This window comes from Marmota marmota, unplaced genomic scaffold (genome assembly GCF_001458135.2).
Source record: "Marmota marmota marmota unplaced genomic scaffold, marMar, whole genome shotgun sequence".
Lineage (NCBI taxonomy): Eukaryota > Metazoa > Chordata > Mammalia > Rodentia > Sciuridae > Marmota > Marmota marmota.
The window spans coordinates 31,931,572-31,947,187 of NW_025999900.1; the positions used below are offsets into that span (position 1 = coordinate 31,931,572).

The 15,616-nt window shown below is 30.3% G+C and overlaps 1 protein-coding gene across 3 annotated transcripts in view; it reads left to right on the forward strand.

Annotated features, from left to right (window-relative positions):
- Positions 1-108: 108 nt before the first annotated feature.
- The window catches only part of Nova1 (NOVA alternative splicing regulator 1), a 136,665-nt gene continuing 121,157 nt past the window's right edge, over positions 109-15,616 (forward strand). Inside the window, exons 1-2 of one of the 3 annotated variants that reach the window (XM_048798726.1) lie at positions 109-628; positions 1,639-1,782. In XM_048798726.1, the coding sequence (XP_048654683.1) occupies positions 604-628; positions 1,639-1,782 (169 nt within the window). In that variant the 5' untranslated portion in view covers positions 109-603. Of the gene's footprint in view, positions 629-1,638; positions 1,783-15,616 lie in introns of those variants that run through there. The other 2 variants (XM_048798725.1, XM_048798727.1) reach the window with 2 other exon arrangements.

Genomic DNA, 15,616 nt, shown 5'->3' on the forward strand with positions numbered 1-15,616 from the left:
CGCCGCCCTCCCTCCCTCCAGCGGCCCGGACACCTCCAGCCGGAGCCCGGCGGCTCCCGCGCCCCCTCCCCTGCACCTGCCCCGAGCCTTGCCGTCCCCGACACATTTCCATTTCTGTGTTTATCATTCATCAAAATGGCGACCAGTTTTTCGGAATAGACCTATCTTTACATTTAATCGGTCTAGAAACTGACCATTTAAATATCCTAGACCTGGGCAAGAGGGTCCGTTAAGGAGGAGGAGGATGACCCCCGAGTGAGGTGATGGCCGCTGGAAGATGCGCGCTGCATTTAACAGTCTGATAAAATAAATAAATAAATGGCACTTGGGTAGCGGATTGCGAATGATTGGGGCACCGGAGAGTTTTTCCTCTGTCCATCCCTTGCTTTGGGCTACAAGTAGTATGCAAAATCTTGATGAGTGCATGCCCTTACCGCACTTATATTGTCGGTACAAATATCTCATTGATTTGTCTTCAAGGGTGTGCATACGAGGGGGGTGTCTGGTACGGTGACTTGTTAGTTAACATCCTGCGCTTCCTTGGAAGATGAGTTATAACGGGACCGGTATCGCTTCTTCATTTGCACTGGAGTCATCTTAACAATGCACCCAATGCATCGAAGCAGAGGTGAATTTATCTCCAGCATATACATTAGAAAAGGATGGGGGTCTTGTGAGTGGCACACCGCAAAATTTGGAATATTCATTCACATTGAAAAGCTGGATTTACAGGGATATTTTGTATTTAAGATATGCTCAGGTTGGCGGAAATTAAAGTTTATGGAGTTGGTTTTATTTTCTAAAACATTTCATTTTTCTTTTTCTCCGTTCATCGATCCCCTCTCCGTTTTATGATTTTTGGAGAAGGAACAGTATCTATTTGGTCACTTTCAAATGTATTTCATATAAATGACTCCTAAGCTTTTTAGTATAGGCAAAATTCTTCTTAAGGTCCTTTAATTAATGAGCTTACGAGATCATAGTAGACTAAGAAGTGCTAAAGAAATACATCAGGATTAGTTAGATTTGTCAGTCCACCACATCGAGTTGTTTCCTGGCACTTACTGAAGGCTTGGAATATATCCTACAGTTTGGGTGGATTATTTGGAAGGGGAATGGTTGTTTTCCGTACTTTAAGTTGGATATAGGCAATGGCTAATTGTAGTTCTTATGTGTTTGCTAATGACAAACAAATTTAGCTCATCGCTGTTTACAATTCTGTTTTTTTCTTCTTCAATATGTTAAGTGAAGGTTTGTCATCTTATGAATCTTTGAAGTTTTGTTAAAGGGTCAGTCCCTTTCATTTTGCTATAGTAACCACAGATAGAATTGGAAGACTTCCATGTTTGGAATAACAACTGGAATTTAGTCATCAGTTCCTACAGTGCTGCAAAATATTAGAACATGTTTAGATTTTAATTCCAAGTTTGAAAGTATAAATCCTACAAAATGGGAAACATTTTGTACATATTTTTTAGTGTAATTGGTTTATTTTTATTCTTTAAAAATTTTTAATACCCTTTTCCTACAGCTTTATGCCCAATGTTTTAGTTGTTGTTTTTCTCTCCTGAGGGTGGAGTGGGGATACAAAGTTTTAAAATATCATGTTAACCGAGTATATTTCTTTGCATTTTTCAGAAGACGGCCAGTATTTTCTAAAGGTTCTCATACCTAGTTATGCTGCTGGATCTATAATTGGGAAGGGAGGACAGACAATTGTTCAGTTGCAAAAAGAAACTGGAGCCACCATCAAGCTGTCTAAGTCCAAAGATTTTTACCCAGGTAGGTGCACTGGTGAAGAGATTGTTTGATCAATCTCCAAGGAAAGAAATAGAAGATCTACATGTGTTGTGTTGTCTTGAAAGAATTTTTTAAACAATAGTAAAGACATATTGTTGTATATTGTGGAAGATTTTTCAGCATATTTACATTGTTGATTATGTCTTTTTTTATAGTTGATATACTGTTTATGTGATTTAGACTAATTACAAGATTATTCTTTTGGATATTTCTCAATGCTTCTTATTAGGGGAAAAAAAAACAAAACCTCAAAAATGGAAAGATAGAAACCTGGACAGCTGGCATCAGGAAATAGGGTTCTTCTGAAGTTTCAGACATCATTGTAATGACAATTAGTCTAGAGCAAATTCAGAAGAGAGGGGGTAGGGAGGCTTCTTAAAGAATGGACCATTTACTTCTGAATCCATTATGTACCTCTTTCTGCTTCATTGCTTTGTTTGTTGGCCTTGGATGAAGTAAAGAGGACAAGTGCTGCCTCTTCAGATTTTTAAAATATTTGGGTTTGATGTAAATGGTATAAGGAAATTTACTATATTATTATGCAAGAAGTAAAATAATGCTTTAAAATTTGTTTTTCTTAAAAGACATTTGATTAAAATATATTAATAGCGTGATACACTGACCTACTAGAGTAAGGCAAGTTTCTTAGGTGGTAATTTTGTGTTTGTCTTTTACTTTTGGGGTTTTTTTTTCTTCTAAGTGTTATGCAGTTCTATATATACATCTTTTTCTCTTCTATTTCTTTAAACAATTTTATTACTCAATATATGTTTTTTTAAGTTTGATGGAGAAATCTCCATAGTACAATAGATACACTAGATAAAACATTACTAGCTGATTTGCTTTTACTTAGATCTAGCTTTCTGCCTTTTGGGAATTTATTTTACTTTATGGTTATAAAAATATTAAGTCAATGCTGAGGGGACTGATGCTGCTTATTTTTTTTTTTCCTGTTGGAAAAGAAAAGCTGATTTGCTTTTAGTGATCTAATTCCGTAAGAGTTCTTTAATACAGCAAAGACATCTGGCATGAATATAAGCAGAACATTTGGAGGACTTCTTTTTCATAGCCAATCGTTTGGTGGTAGAAATGGACCATTATACCGGAGAAGAAGATTATTCAATGGTTGAAACTTTCATTTAGTTATATAAATTAAGTGTGGTATTTTTGGTAAACATTAAATTCATTAAGCTAAAGAGTAATCTGTTAAATATGCTCTCTCTCTAAAGTTTGTTTCCTATGAGTATGGTTTTGCAGTTGGCTTTCCATGTCTCTGAAACTTTCCTTATGCATTAGGAAAGTTTGCTAACATATTCACACTCATATGTTTAAAAGGTATATTATGGTAGAAAAAAATCAATGTAGAATTGTGAAAACCCTTACTACAAATAAAAGCACTCAAAAGAGCTTGATTGCAGAATTAATAACGTGATAGTTCTAGGAAAAGAGCTGCAATGGTAAATTAAATTCACTGTCAATAGATGAAAATGAAAAAGCTTTTTTGCATTATACATGAGGTGGTATCAGATGTGCAGGGATGTTACAGAAAATTGGTGTTTATCAAAGATATTCCAAATAGTAAATTAAATGCCTTTCATTTGAATATAGTTTATTTTCAGTGGGTTGGAAAGGGTGCAATGAGAATTAGATCTTTTGTTTTTAGTCCACTTAGTTTTGCATTTTTTTCTTATTACATAGAAATTGCTTATTTTATTTATAGTTCTGAGGCATGTTATTTTTGTAAAGCAAGAGAATGTCCCTTGGAAAACAAAATGGAAATCTGGAATGCGATGAATAAAATTTTGTGAGTGTAGTGACGTAACCTGATCAAATGAGAGTTGAAATGTCAGATAAAAGAAGGCTTATTTTTTGCTTGTAACAGGTGGAAACCGATCACACCCTATGGAATCAATTTCAAGAATAAAATAAAGTCTTTAGTTTATAAGAAGCTTTAAGAATTCCGAGGATGTAGTATTAAAATGATTTCAGTTTATTACCTGTTTGGATAGATATATCTTTCTTCTTCAGATAGACTTTAATTTTAATATTATTTCTGTTCACACTTGACCACAGCCTGTGCAATTATTTAAGGTCTTAGTATTCTGCAATATAATAGCATCTGAGCTTCTTTCAACTTGTGTTACTCAGATATACATATGGTATTCTTACTTTGCACATCTCAGATAAGCTAAATTATAAAGCTATAATTATTATAACCCAGATATAAGGAATTTCCTGTAGGATTATGCAAAAATTTGGAATTCCATTTTTGTGACTTTCAGATGTGTATGTGTATGTGTGTGTATATACATATATATATTTATGACTCATTCTATTAGAATGAATATGCTGATGTTTATTTTGTGAAATACTTTACTGTTTCTCCTTTGGTAACATACTATTTTTGGGAAAAAGCATATTTTAATTGTATAATTTAATGGATTTGCTCAAAGTACCTAAATTTTGAAACCAAACATACTAATGTGGTTTTGAAAACTTTCTCCAGGATGTATAACACAGAATACAATAACACTTTGGGGATATTTAATAAGTTTTAATTCAAATGATAGGTATAGTTTAAAAATTGTAGCCAATATAACCTCAAATTTGTTTTCCTTTTTTTACCCTCTTAGGCTGTGTCTTTAAAATCTTGAAAGCAACCCTGTCTTTTTGAGTTATATTTTTTAAAGTTTGGTTGAAATGAAGGAAACATTTTGTCCATTACTTGATATGATTTTAGAATTTGTGTATAGTGTATTGTATACTTCAGTGTGTCACACATTAAATAAAAGTAATTGAGAAACTTGTATGATGAAGATTCATAAAGTGCATTTTTTTCAGTTACTATAAACAGAAAAAAATGATTTGCAAGTAGATTTATTTTGCTTTTAGCTGTGCTGTGTAATTCATTTATCTATTTTTAAAAATCTAATCTTTCAGAATGCCAATTTATTACTGGTAGTTTAGAAATGTATCCTCTTTTTCATACTTGATTGGAGAAACTTAACTTGATTTATTTGTATATTCGTTCATAACATGTTATATAAAGTTGCTTTGTAGTAAAAAGCAGCTTTCTCAATTTGGGGAATATATTACTGTATGCATTTTCAGAATGGCGATGTTTTTTTCTCTTTATTCTTTTGCTTGGCGTCAAACATGTATTTAGTTTTCATTAATAAATAGATTTTATTTGTAAAAATTATTTAATGGATGGTCAAGTAGGTAATCGGAAAAACTTAATGAATATATTATTAGTTGGGAATAATAAAGGATGTATAAAATAAACATTTTTATGTCTGCCTTAGATATTAAAACACGTCATAGTGTACCTATTTTTGTTCTGTAAGAAGACATTGGAGATATTCATTGTATCAAACAAGAATCCTTCACTATAATAGTAGAATCTGTATGTATTTAAGACTTTTTTCACATTTGCATTCATATAACTGGATTATATTTAACATAACTTATTTCCTTTTATAGTCTTAGGTTAAAATTTGAAATTGTTACTCCCAGATTCATTTTATCTTGGTTTTATCACTTTATCACCCAAGTCCAATTTGGATGGCGCTCCCCCCAGTTTTTAAAATCATAAATCATTTATATATTACATTTTTTAAAATTATGAAAAAGCAGAATGTAAGTGAAATTTTCTTTCAGTTAAGGAAATGGCCCACACTATTTTTATTTTGATATGGAGGAAATTCAGCGGTCAATTTAACCTTTAGGATTGACATTCATAAAAAATGCTTATTTCCTGAAAATCAGAGAGCATAAAATTGAAAACTTATCACTTTTGTTTACATTGTTGAAGGAAAAGTATTATAATATTGGTAATACAATTTTAATACTTTTCTTACAGCTTCTAAAAGTTGGAGTCCATACTTTTTTCTTTTTTCTTAGATGCAGATCATGTTAAACCTTTATTGGTACATATTTTAAGACAAATTTAATACTTAAATCAAATTGTAATAAGTAGGGAAAATTAAATATTTTTATTTTTAGAATTGTTGGGTGGAATTTAATAGGATAGTTATCATTATCCTGAACTATACCTTTGATTCTAGTAGGATCAGATTTGCTGTCAAAAAGTGTTTTTTCTTAAATCTTAAAATTGTAATGTTTTTATTTGATATAGTGTCTGTTCTTACGTGTTACTTTACATTTTGCCTACATCCTTAGTTGAAGGAGAAACATAATCTTTTACCTAAGGTATTAGTATCACTTGAAATTTTGTTGTATTTTAATTTTTAATTAATTTCTAATACTCTATATTTTATACAGTAGGGTTTCTTAACATATATAGGAGCATTACTGGCATAGCACAATCTATTCACATTGCGGTTTCTGAAGGATGTAATTTTTATATTTATCTCATGAATGCAAATGTTTTGTAGCATGTGATTTTTAGGAAGACGAATTAGCATAAAAATCTTAGCTATTCATTTTATTCAATTCTTATTTATTTCATTCTGACATTATATCTTATGTCATTGATTTAGCAAGTTATTGAAGATAATTAATCGATAGTGTTGATGTTTTCATGAAATATATAGCACAATGGCACTTAGAAATTTGCTATTCAAATCCTGAGTTTTGGAAAAATAACCCATTTAAAATTTGTGACATTGTAAGGAAGTAATGCAGCAACAACATTGCCTTGCAAATATTGCCCCAAAGGATTTTAGGAATTGTGAACAGAGTTGTTGAAATAGTTCACCATTTACATTTTGAAGATACTACACCAAGAGGACAAACGATCTATGTCTTAGAAATGGTAATAGTATGTGATATCACAAGGAACTTGACCAACAAACAATTAATCAAAACACATGTATATTTTATGGTTATTTTATTTTGTTTTACTCTAGCCTAAGATTATTAATTTTTAATAAAGTTTTATTAAATGAGACAAATTATATTTATTGAACACATTTTATGCCACCTGTTAACTAAAATTTGGCACCTAATAAACATTTTTTAAATCACAGAGTTTAGTTTTAATTGTTTCCAATTTACTAGAGCTGTTTTAAAGTACAACTCTTATGAGCAAGCACAGCTTTTTAAAATAAAACTGGGGGGACGGGTGGTGGGAGATTTGTGCTTGATTGCCATCTCATTTCCATCTTTGGATACTGCTCTAGCATAAAGTTAAACAACATCTGCAGAGATCTGACTGACAAACATCTCTCTGGGACTCATCATTGCAGCCTGTAGCAGGTGCATTCAGCTTTGCAGTCTTTTCCAAAAAGAGGTTAGTTTGTTCTAACATTTATCTGTAGACCTGTGGGAGCAAGTGACTAGAGAGAAGAGGTTGGTTGTCACTTGTCCAGTGCTGGAATACTACAGGTAATTGGAATGGACTGGTGGGAACTGCAGCAGTGTGTGTCTCACATTGCACTGCAGCTGCTATGGAGCTTAATTAACCTGACCCTCAGAGACTAAAGTGTCATGGTATAAAACTTAACATGCAAGAAGTGAAGTAATACTTTTCAATACTCTGATGCTTGGGTTGGTTAAGTTTCCTTTTTCTTTATCTTATTCTTTAAAGATACAGCATTAGCTTTCTCCAATTTTTAATATGGGAATATTTGCAACTAAAATGATTTTCCATGATAGAATATACATAAGAAAAAGATGGGAGCATTAGAAATACAAGCAAAACAACAATAATCATAAGTGAAAAACATTTAAATTTCCCTATTCTTCAAATACACTTTTAAAACAAATGAGTAGAAATCAGTGAAAATAATTTGTAATTATTTTAAAAGTTATTATCTTATGCTAACATTTCCTTATTTATTTTTATAGGCAATATAACCCATATAAAATTAATTGATATCTTTTTGGCATTTTGGGGGCTTTGGCAAGTAAACTTTAGAGTGTTCTGAAATGTTCCAATAAACATGGCAGGTATAGCATGTTGAAGAAATTTTTAAGATATTTGAATTTAATTAAGAATGCTGCTGAGGTTGTTATTTACCGAATTTTAATGCAAGTAAATAAAACAGTCAAATAAAAACTCCTAGAAAATTAGTCTGTCATTTATTCCTGTTGTTTTTTAATTCTTTAATCTGTTTGAAACATTTACTTAAAGTATGCAATCATGATACCTGTAGAAGTTTTTTGTATGTTCTGATAGTATTCCCAATAAATATAGATGTCTCATCATAGTCCTGTTTATTAACTGGCCCTTGAATGGAAAACAATTCCTAATTTAAAAATCTAAAAATTAAATCTGGCAAGGTACTATACTATTTTAAAATCATTTAGAAGGCAAAAACATTTGGAGTCTCTATGAAGCAGTTTATTGTTTTGACCTTTTGTTAGTTTTACTAATTTGTATTTTTTGATATCTATTGGGTATTCCTTTTCAGATACACAAAAGTAATCAAATTTTGGAGCCTGCATGGTTTTTTTTTCTAATTTTTTTTGTAACCTATATATTTTTCCTGAAGTAATTTTTACCTATGTTGATAATAACAATTTGATTCTGAAGATGCTGGCTTATAAGAAAATAATATCTGTTTTAATTTGAATAACAGTAGTTTGTACTTCATTGGTATTTATAGTGATTAATACAAATAAGATTAAAATAATCTTTTGGAGAGGTCAAGAGAATCATTTTCACAATTTTGAACATGTATTATTTCATTTTTTAGTGAAGAAATTTTTCATTTTTTGACATCATAAAGTGTTGTTTTCTTGTCAATTCTTAATATGAAAGTAATACCTTGAAATTTCACATATGAATTTCAGTATGGTTTTAAAAGTTGACATGGGAAAAGAATAAACATTTTAAGACTACAAAGTTAAATAAAGAATGTTATGCATGTTGATAAACTCTCTGAGAGATTTTTAATGTTTGTGAAGTTTCAAACAATTTTCACACCACTATATGGATATCCTTTTCCATGACAAATCTTGATCTTGAAAAAAGATACTGTCTTCACTCTATCATTGATCTTTTGCTGCTTCCTGTAGGGCCTGTCATAGCATTGTTGACAGGACCAGATGAAATATGAAATCATTATCTTGAGGATTTTTAACAGCAAAATGTTTCAGGTAAGATTATTTGGTGGGAGAAAAAAAAGAGAAAAAATCTACTTTTAAATTAATTTAACATGTACTTAAAATTAATGTTGTTTTTATTCTTAGATTTGTGTTAAATTTTACTGATGTTCAGTATACTGATCATTTTCAATGAATTTTATTCTGAACTCAGTAACTTAAAATTTTTATAAAGTAATATTTTTATTTTCTTTGTGAAACTAAGCATACTTTTTGAAGTTTTGAGCAACAACTTTTCTTTCCATTTTAAATATTTTTGAGAGTATACATTGGAGATCCCATAATTCTATTCACAGGACGAATTTTCACAGAATGAGTTCAGCAACTGTGATCTCAAATCCTGCATTCTTCTAGAGTGTAATAAATGTCAATTCCACTTCATTTAGTTTTCAGAAATCATTGTGATTTTAAGATTGTCTCTTCATTTAAATTGTTATTAATTTTTTTGCTCCAGGGTTAGACTGGGAATCACTATTTTTAGATTCAGTAATTTGGGGGGAAGGATGGAAAAGAAGGGATGGTACACTTATTTCAATAACAAATAGGAATGAGTAGAATACGTGTTTTTGTTTTCAACTTATTTTGTGTAGTTAAATATTTTAGCAGAACCGTAGTTTTAAAATTTTGATCATTTTCATTCTTGAAATACTTATTATTTAAGGGGTTAGTTAGTGGAAGGAAATGAGCTCTTACTTGGAGAGCTCATTCACATACTTAGTCTAAAATTATATGACTCTTGTTTTTATTTTTTATGCAACTACTTTATGTATCTTTACAAATTCATGAAAATACTTAAAAGAAAAAGGTTTTGTTGCTTAGTGTGAAGTCTGTCTGGAAGCTTTTCTCTTGTTAAATGTTCTGTGTATTTATCACTTGCTTCACATAAGCCCAGGTATATGTAGCTATTTGGTCATTGTTAGGATCATTGCAAAGCACCTTCATTAAAGGAATATAGGCCGCCTCTATTCTGAGACTTTGTGTTTTTGTCTTTAATTTTTTATATTAGATGGCATCTTTGTAGAAAATGACAACACCAAGGAATTACTAAGAAGATTTATGTTTAAAGGATCTGGGGTTTTGATAGAATTGTGGAACCAGATAAAAGTGATGGAGTGTAGATATGGTCTCCTTAGAACCTTTATTTAACAGTTGAGAAAACCAAGACAACAGGAGTTTAAGTGATTTATGCAAGGCTTTTCTATGATCAATAATTATCCTGTAACTTCTAAGTGTTTTCTGAACAGGAGGTACAATTGTAGTTGGAACTTCATTCTCTTTTTGCTCTACTCTTCCCCCCACCTCCTTTTTATATATGATTCTGAGGAAATAAGTTTGTTCTTCTTCTCTCCCTCTCCTTCACCAATATTAAAATGAATGCATCCTTGTTTTTAGACCAAGCTGAAATCCTGGTAGTAATTTACAATTATTATTATGAAGGACTAAAGATAGAATACTTTTGGTTTTTACTACATATTAAAACAAAGAAAGAAAATAAGGATATAATTGATTATATTGCTTGGAATGTATGGCCTGGTCATTTTCTATTTACTTATGATTATTCTGATTGAACATGGAGATGTTTTGGGGGTGATTTGGTTTCTGTAGCTTTGTTACTTTTCTGTATTTGCATTTTTTTCCCCTTGCTTCTGTTTACCTTAGCTCTATATTTTAGTTTCCTTTTTTTTTTCTGTTGAGCAGAGTAATGACCTGGTTTAAAAAAAAGTGTAGATTTTCTAAGTCAATTTTTTTCTTTCAAGGATTATTTCAAGAATATATGTATTTTTTGTTTTGATTACTTTTATAAAAATTTTCCTATGTGTTGCATATTTGGCTAGGTATTCATAAGAGTTGGTTTATAAAGGACAAAATACTATGATAAAAGAGGACACAACAAATTTTTAGGCAACAGAAGTAAAAATATGATTATATTATATAATAATTAGTAATTTCAAAGCAATTCTGTTTTCTTTTTTGTTCATCCTATTAAATTGGTCCACTTCTCAGTTAATTAGAATTCTGATATTGTTTTAAAGTAGGCTTTAGAACTACTTTAAAAACATCATCATAAAAATACTTAGTGTTATTTGGAAGACTTTTCTACAGCTTTAAATTAAAATAATTTTTCTTTAGTGATGAGACTTTGTTCACATCAGTTGATTAATTGGATTGAGGTCTATTGGTATAGTGAGTTATTGTCATCATTCCTTGCCTGCTGCTATATTTACGTAGTACAGACTAGTGTTTTAGTTATAGGTGGCACTGGAAATTTGGGTGACTGTATCAGTAAGTGAATGCTTTTGAGTTGTTTTTTTTTATGTGAAGTGATTGTATAATATCAATATAGTGTATGTAGAAAGCAATTCTTTAGTTTTTAATTTTATTTCTAGTTTAGTTCAATGATATGTGTATATTTTTTGATGGGTGAAACAGTGAGTTCATTAGACTGGTAAGACAGAGATTGACCAGATTTTAAGGAAGAAGAGTGGAGTTATGATGAAGTAATTTTGCTTTAAAATTAGCATGTTTTCCCAAGTGAAGAAAACTGAAAGCCAGTATAATGAGTAGTACTCAAAAGATACCTCTAAAATGAAAACCATGTTTAAGATATTTTTCTTAAGCAACATGAACTTAATTAAAACTCAGTTATTGATAAAGTCATTAAAAGTAACTTTATTGCAAGATTTTACAGCTGTATCACATCATAGTTTAAAATATTGACACATTGTCACATGTGTAGTAAGGAAAAGATATCACTAATGATTTTCTTGAGATACCTTGAAAATGAAACTTTATTAACCACTAAATTAAAATGACATTATTAAAAGCATTATTATTAAATTTTTGTTTGTAATTCAATATGTTCTTCCTCACCTATAGTGGGGAAATTGACATGTAACTTTGTGGGAGGAAGTTATGTTGTCACTTTTAGAAGCTGGACAAATTAATTTTTGCATCAACCAAAAAAAAAATACCATCCCATATTAGAGTAGAACTTACTTGCTTAGAATTTGACTTATTGAAATATTAAAATGTTAGTATAAATTAGTTTATTTGAAGTTTAGGATATGTCATAGTCTTTTTTTTTTTTTTAGAGAGAGAGAGAGAGAGAATTTTTTTAATATTTATTTTTTCGTTTTTGGTGGACACAACATCTTTATTTTATTTTTATGTGGTGCTGAGGATCGAACCTAGCACCCCACGCATGACTGGAGAGCATGCTACCGCTTGAGCCACATCCCCAGCCTAATGTCATAGTCTTTTAATAGTTTGTAAACATTTAAAATTTAAGGTGAGAGATACATGATATATTAGTGCTTTTCTTGTATTAATACATTGTCTGATTTCTTCCAGAGTAATCCAATGAAACACCTAATATTTAATATGTCTCATGTTTAGACTCCCGCAGTTTTATACATTTATTTTTAAAAACTTTATTTTTAATATAGTAGATTAAAATAGCTATATCAAAGTATTTCTTTACCTGATTACTTCTCCTATCCTTCTCTCCTAAACACCATGCCCAGATTTTAAAAGTTTGATGGACATTTGTGTGCTCTTTAACGTTAGGATCAAGTACAGAATGACCAGAAGATCTTACTATCAACCAATGGAACACAGAAAAAAATGAATAACTAATTATAATAAAGTTTGATAACTATGTAATGAGAGAATTATATCTAGAAGTTGAAATTACTTCTATCAGTGGTAAGGTCTTAGAAGGAGAGGTTACACTTCAAAGAAGACTTCAAAGAGGAGCTGTTAGGGGTTTGAAGGTTGAATTTTAATTTGCTTGGTGGACAAGGGGAGAAGGCAATTTGAAGCACAGAGACAGAAAATATAGAGACATGGAGATCTGAAAAACATACTGATAAATTTAGGATCCAAAAGTAGTTTGGTATTTCTTGTATAAATGTGATTATTGACATGTGTTGGGGTGGAGGATAGTGGAGAAGCCCTACAGATATTTGAATTGACAAGAGACAATATATTACATGGATGAGAAAGAAAATAATCCCCCTTGAAAAATATGCATCTTGGAAGGATTTATTAGTAAGAATTATTTAAAAAATACATCTTTTTGTGTATCAAATGACTGAGTGGTACTGCAATTAAAATATATGTGTCTGTGTAAATGTGCATGATGATACTTGTACTCTGGAGGATTGCCCCAGTTGTCTGAAAGCAGAATTGAGTATTAGATTGAAGAGTTTGCTTTTATGTTGAGGAAATGTAAGTAGAATCAAGAATAATTTATTTGGAAGGGAAAATACATATATAAAGGTGAGGCAACTGGTAATACAGAAACATGAGTTATGTTTAATTAAGCAATCAATGTGCTCAATGTGGAAGGTAAAAAAAATGATGTACTTAGTGAAGGGCAGATGTCAGTGAAGAATATTTTGTTGTATGCAAGAAGGTTTTCTGAAGAAATCTGTATTTGATTTGTTCATGTTTACATACACTGTTGTACTCTGTGCGTGTACATTTACTAATTTGAATGGTTTCTATAACTAGTTTGCTTTGGATTCATAGCATTTTAAGATCATGTACCCAATAAACGTTTCCTTGCTTCTTGGGTTCTTTGAATACATAGGATTTTCTACCTTTCTTGGCATATGAAAAGATACATTTTAAATTTGACTAAAATAAGTGTTTTTTATTTTTATTTTTTTCCTGTGTGTGTGTGTGTGTGTGTGTGAGAGAGAGAGAGAGAGAGAGAGATAGAGAGAGAGAGAATGGGTTAATGTATGAATTTATGCCATATATTAAAGCTGTAGTATATTTAGAAACATTAATGTGTTTCAATGAAATTGAAAATAAAAAGTTATTCATTTATAGTGGATTCTCTGTTATGCAATTAATTTTGTTTAGAAGTTTGGTTGATTATTGAGATTCAGCAGGATTTTCTATCATTGATAAATATTTTACAAAAGCATCAATATTAATTGATATTCATCACATTCAGATGAATTAAAAATGACTGAAAAAATATTGCACTGCTTTTCCATTTAGAAAATGAGATTAAAAATCTATCTAACATTTTATACTGATTTGTGAAATTATTGGCTACTTGGGTAGAGAAACATTAAAAAATTGAACAGCTGAAGTGACATTAAGCACCAGATGGGGATTTAAAATAAAAATACTCACTGTGTAATCTTTATTTAAGTGCTATTCATAATTCAGTAATACCAGTGGTATAACTCAAGGTTGAATTAAATATAAAAAGAAAGCATTAAAAAAGTCACATTGCCTTTGATATTCATATTATGATATGATTTCATGACTGGCTTTTAAAGTGATAAATAAGGTAAGGACTCTACATTTTTTTTTGGAGCAAATACAGTTGCCTTTGACAGAAATTTTGATGAAATTTTTAGATTTATGTTGTTTTAAAATAACATTTATAGTTAACATTTTAAAATAAATTCTGTACTTAACATTTCATTTCATATTTAAATGACTTTGCAACTGAAAATTTCCAGACATGTTTTCTTTATGGTAATATTTTAAACTCATTCTTCTGATATGTATACCTCCATTTAAGGAAGAGTATGGTCCTCTCAAAGATTTATCGTGTTTTTAGCTGCACTGGTGTATTTGACATCTTGTTTAAAAACTAAAATGGCTCTGCATATGAAAACACAAACTGTGATAATGATCTTGATATGCTATATGTGGCAGGTAAGGTTGGCATATTTCTCAAATGCCATGCTTAATGTACTGTATTACTAGGTAGGATTCATAATTTTACAGTGGAAGTTTGCTACTTTTATTATGTAGTCTCCTGATGGTGGGCTTATAATTCTGATAGACCTTTTGCTTTATTCCTTCTTGTTTTAAAATTTTGAAAAAATCTTTTTGCTACTTAAATTATCTGTGTGGTTCTCTCTTAGTTACTAAGTTATTATTTAAACTTGGTTAAAATTAACAAGAATTAAAAAATTGACAGATTTATGAATAGTAGTTACATAAAATATATGTTCATATACTGCATTTTTGTTAAGGAATAATAATGCTTATGTATTTGGCATGGTCAAAATGGTTTAGTAAAGTAATTAAGAGTTGAAAACAATATTTTTATTTTTAGAACATGTAGATATGTTGGTAAGAAAAGGTTTGATGTTCTATGGGGTCTTTGCAGAAAAGGTAATTAGTAAACTAAAATAAATATTACCCTTTTATGGCAAAAATGTTTAACTTTGAATTTATAGGCTAGCTTTCTTCCACATAATGTTCATATTTGGATATTTAAAAATATTATTTTTATCAAAGGTTTTTACTGAAGGCCGTTCAAATCATTGAGCAGATTTCATTAAAATTAAGTAGAAACTGTGATATGATGGTAATAAGTAATTTTAAAAATTTAAAGGAACATTCTGACTACTTAACATATTCAGAATAAATACAATTCTGTTTGAGGAAAATTTTGAAGAAATTTTGGGTTTGGGAAGTGTTTCACACAATAATTACCTAAATTAAATGTCTTTGGTAAATTCTGCCTTTTAAAGAGCCTACGCAATTTCTTACATTTGCTTTTAATCTGTCTCTATCAGTTGCTTATCAACGATAGCTTAATGAGATTTTACATTTCTATCACTTATTTCTTAAAATATCACTGTAGGTAGGAATTTTATCTCCATTTTATAGATGAGTAAAGTAAGAGAGAAAGTAAAAAATGATTTGCAATATGTCAAGTTAATAATGACCTTGCATTACTGTTCTATGTAACTTTTATCAGATT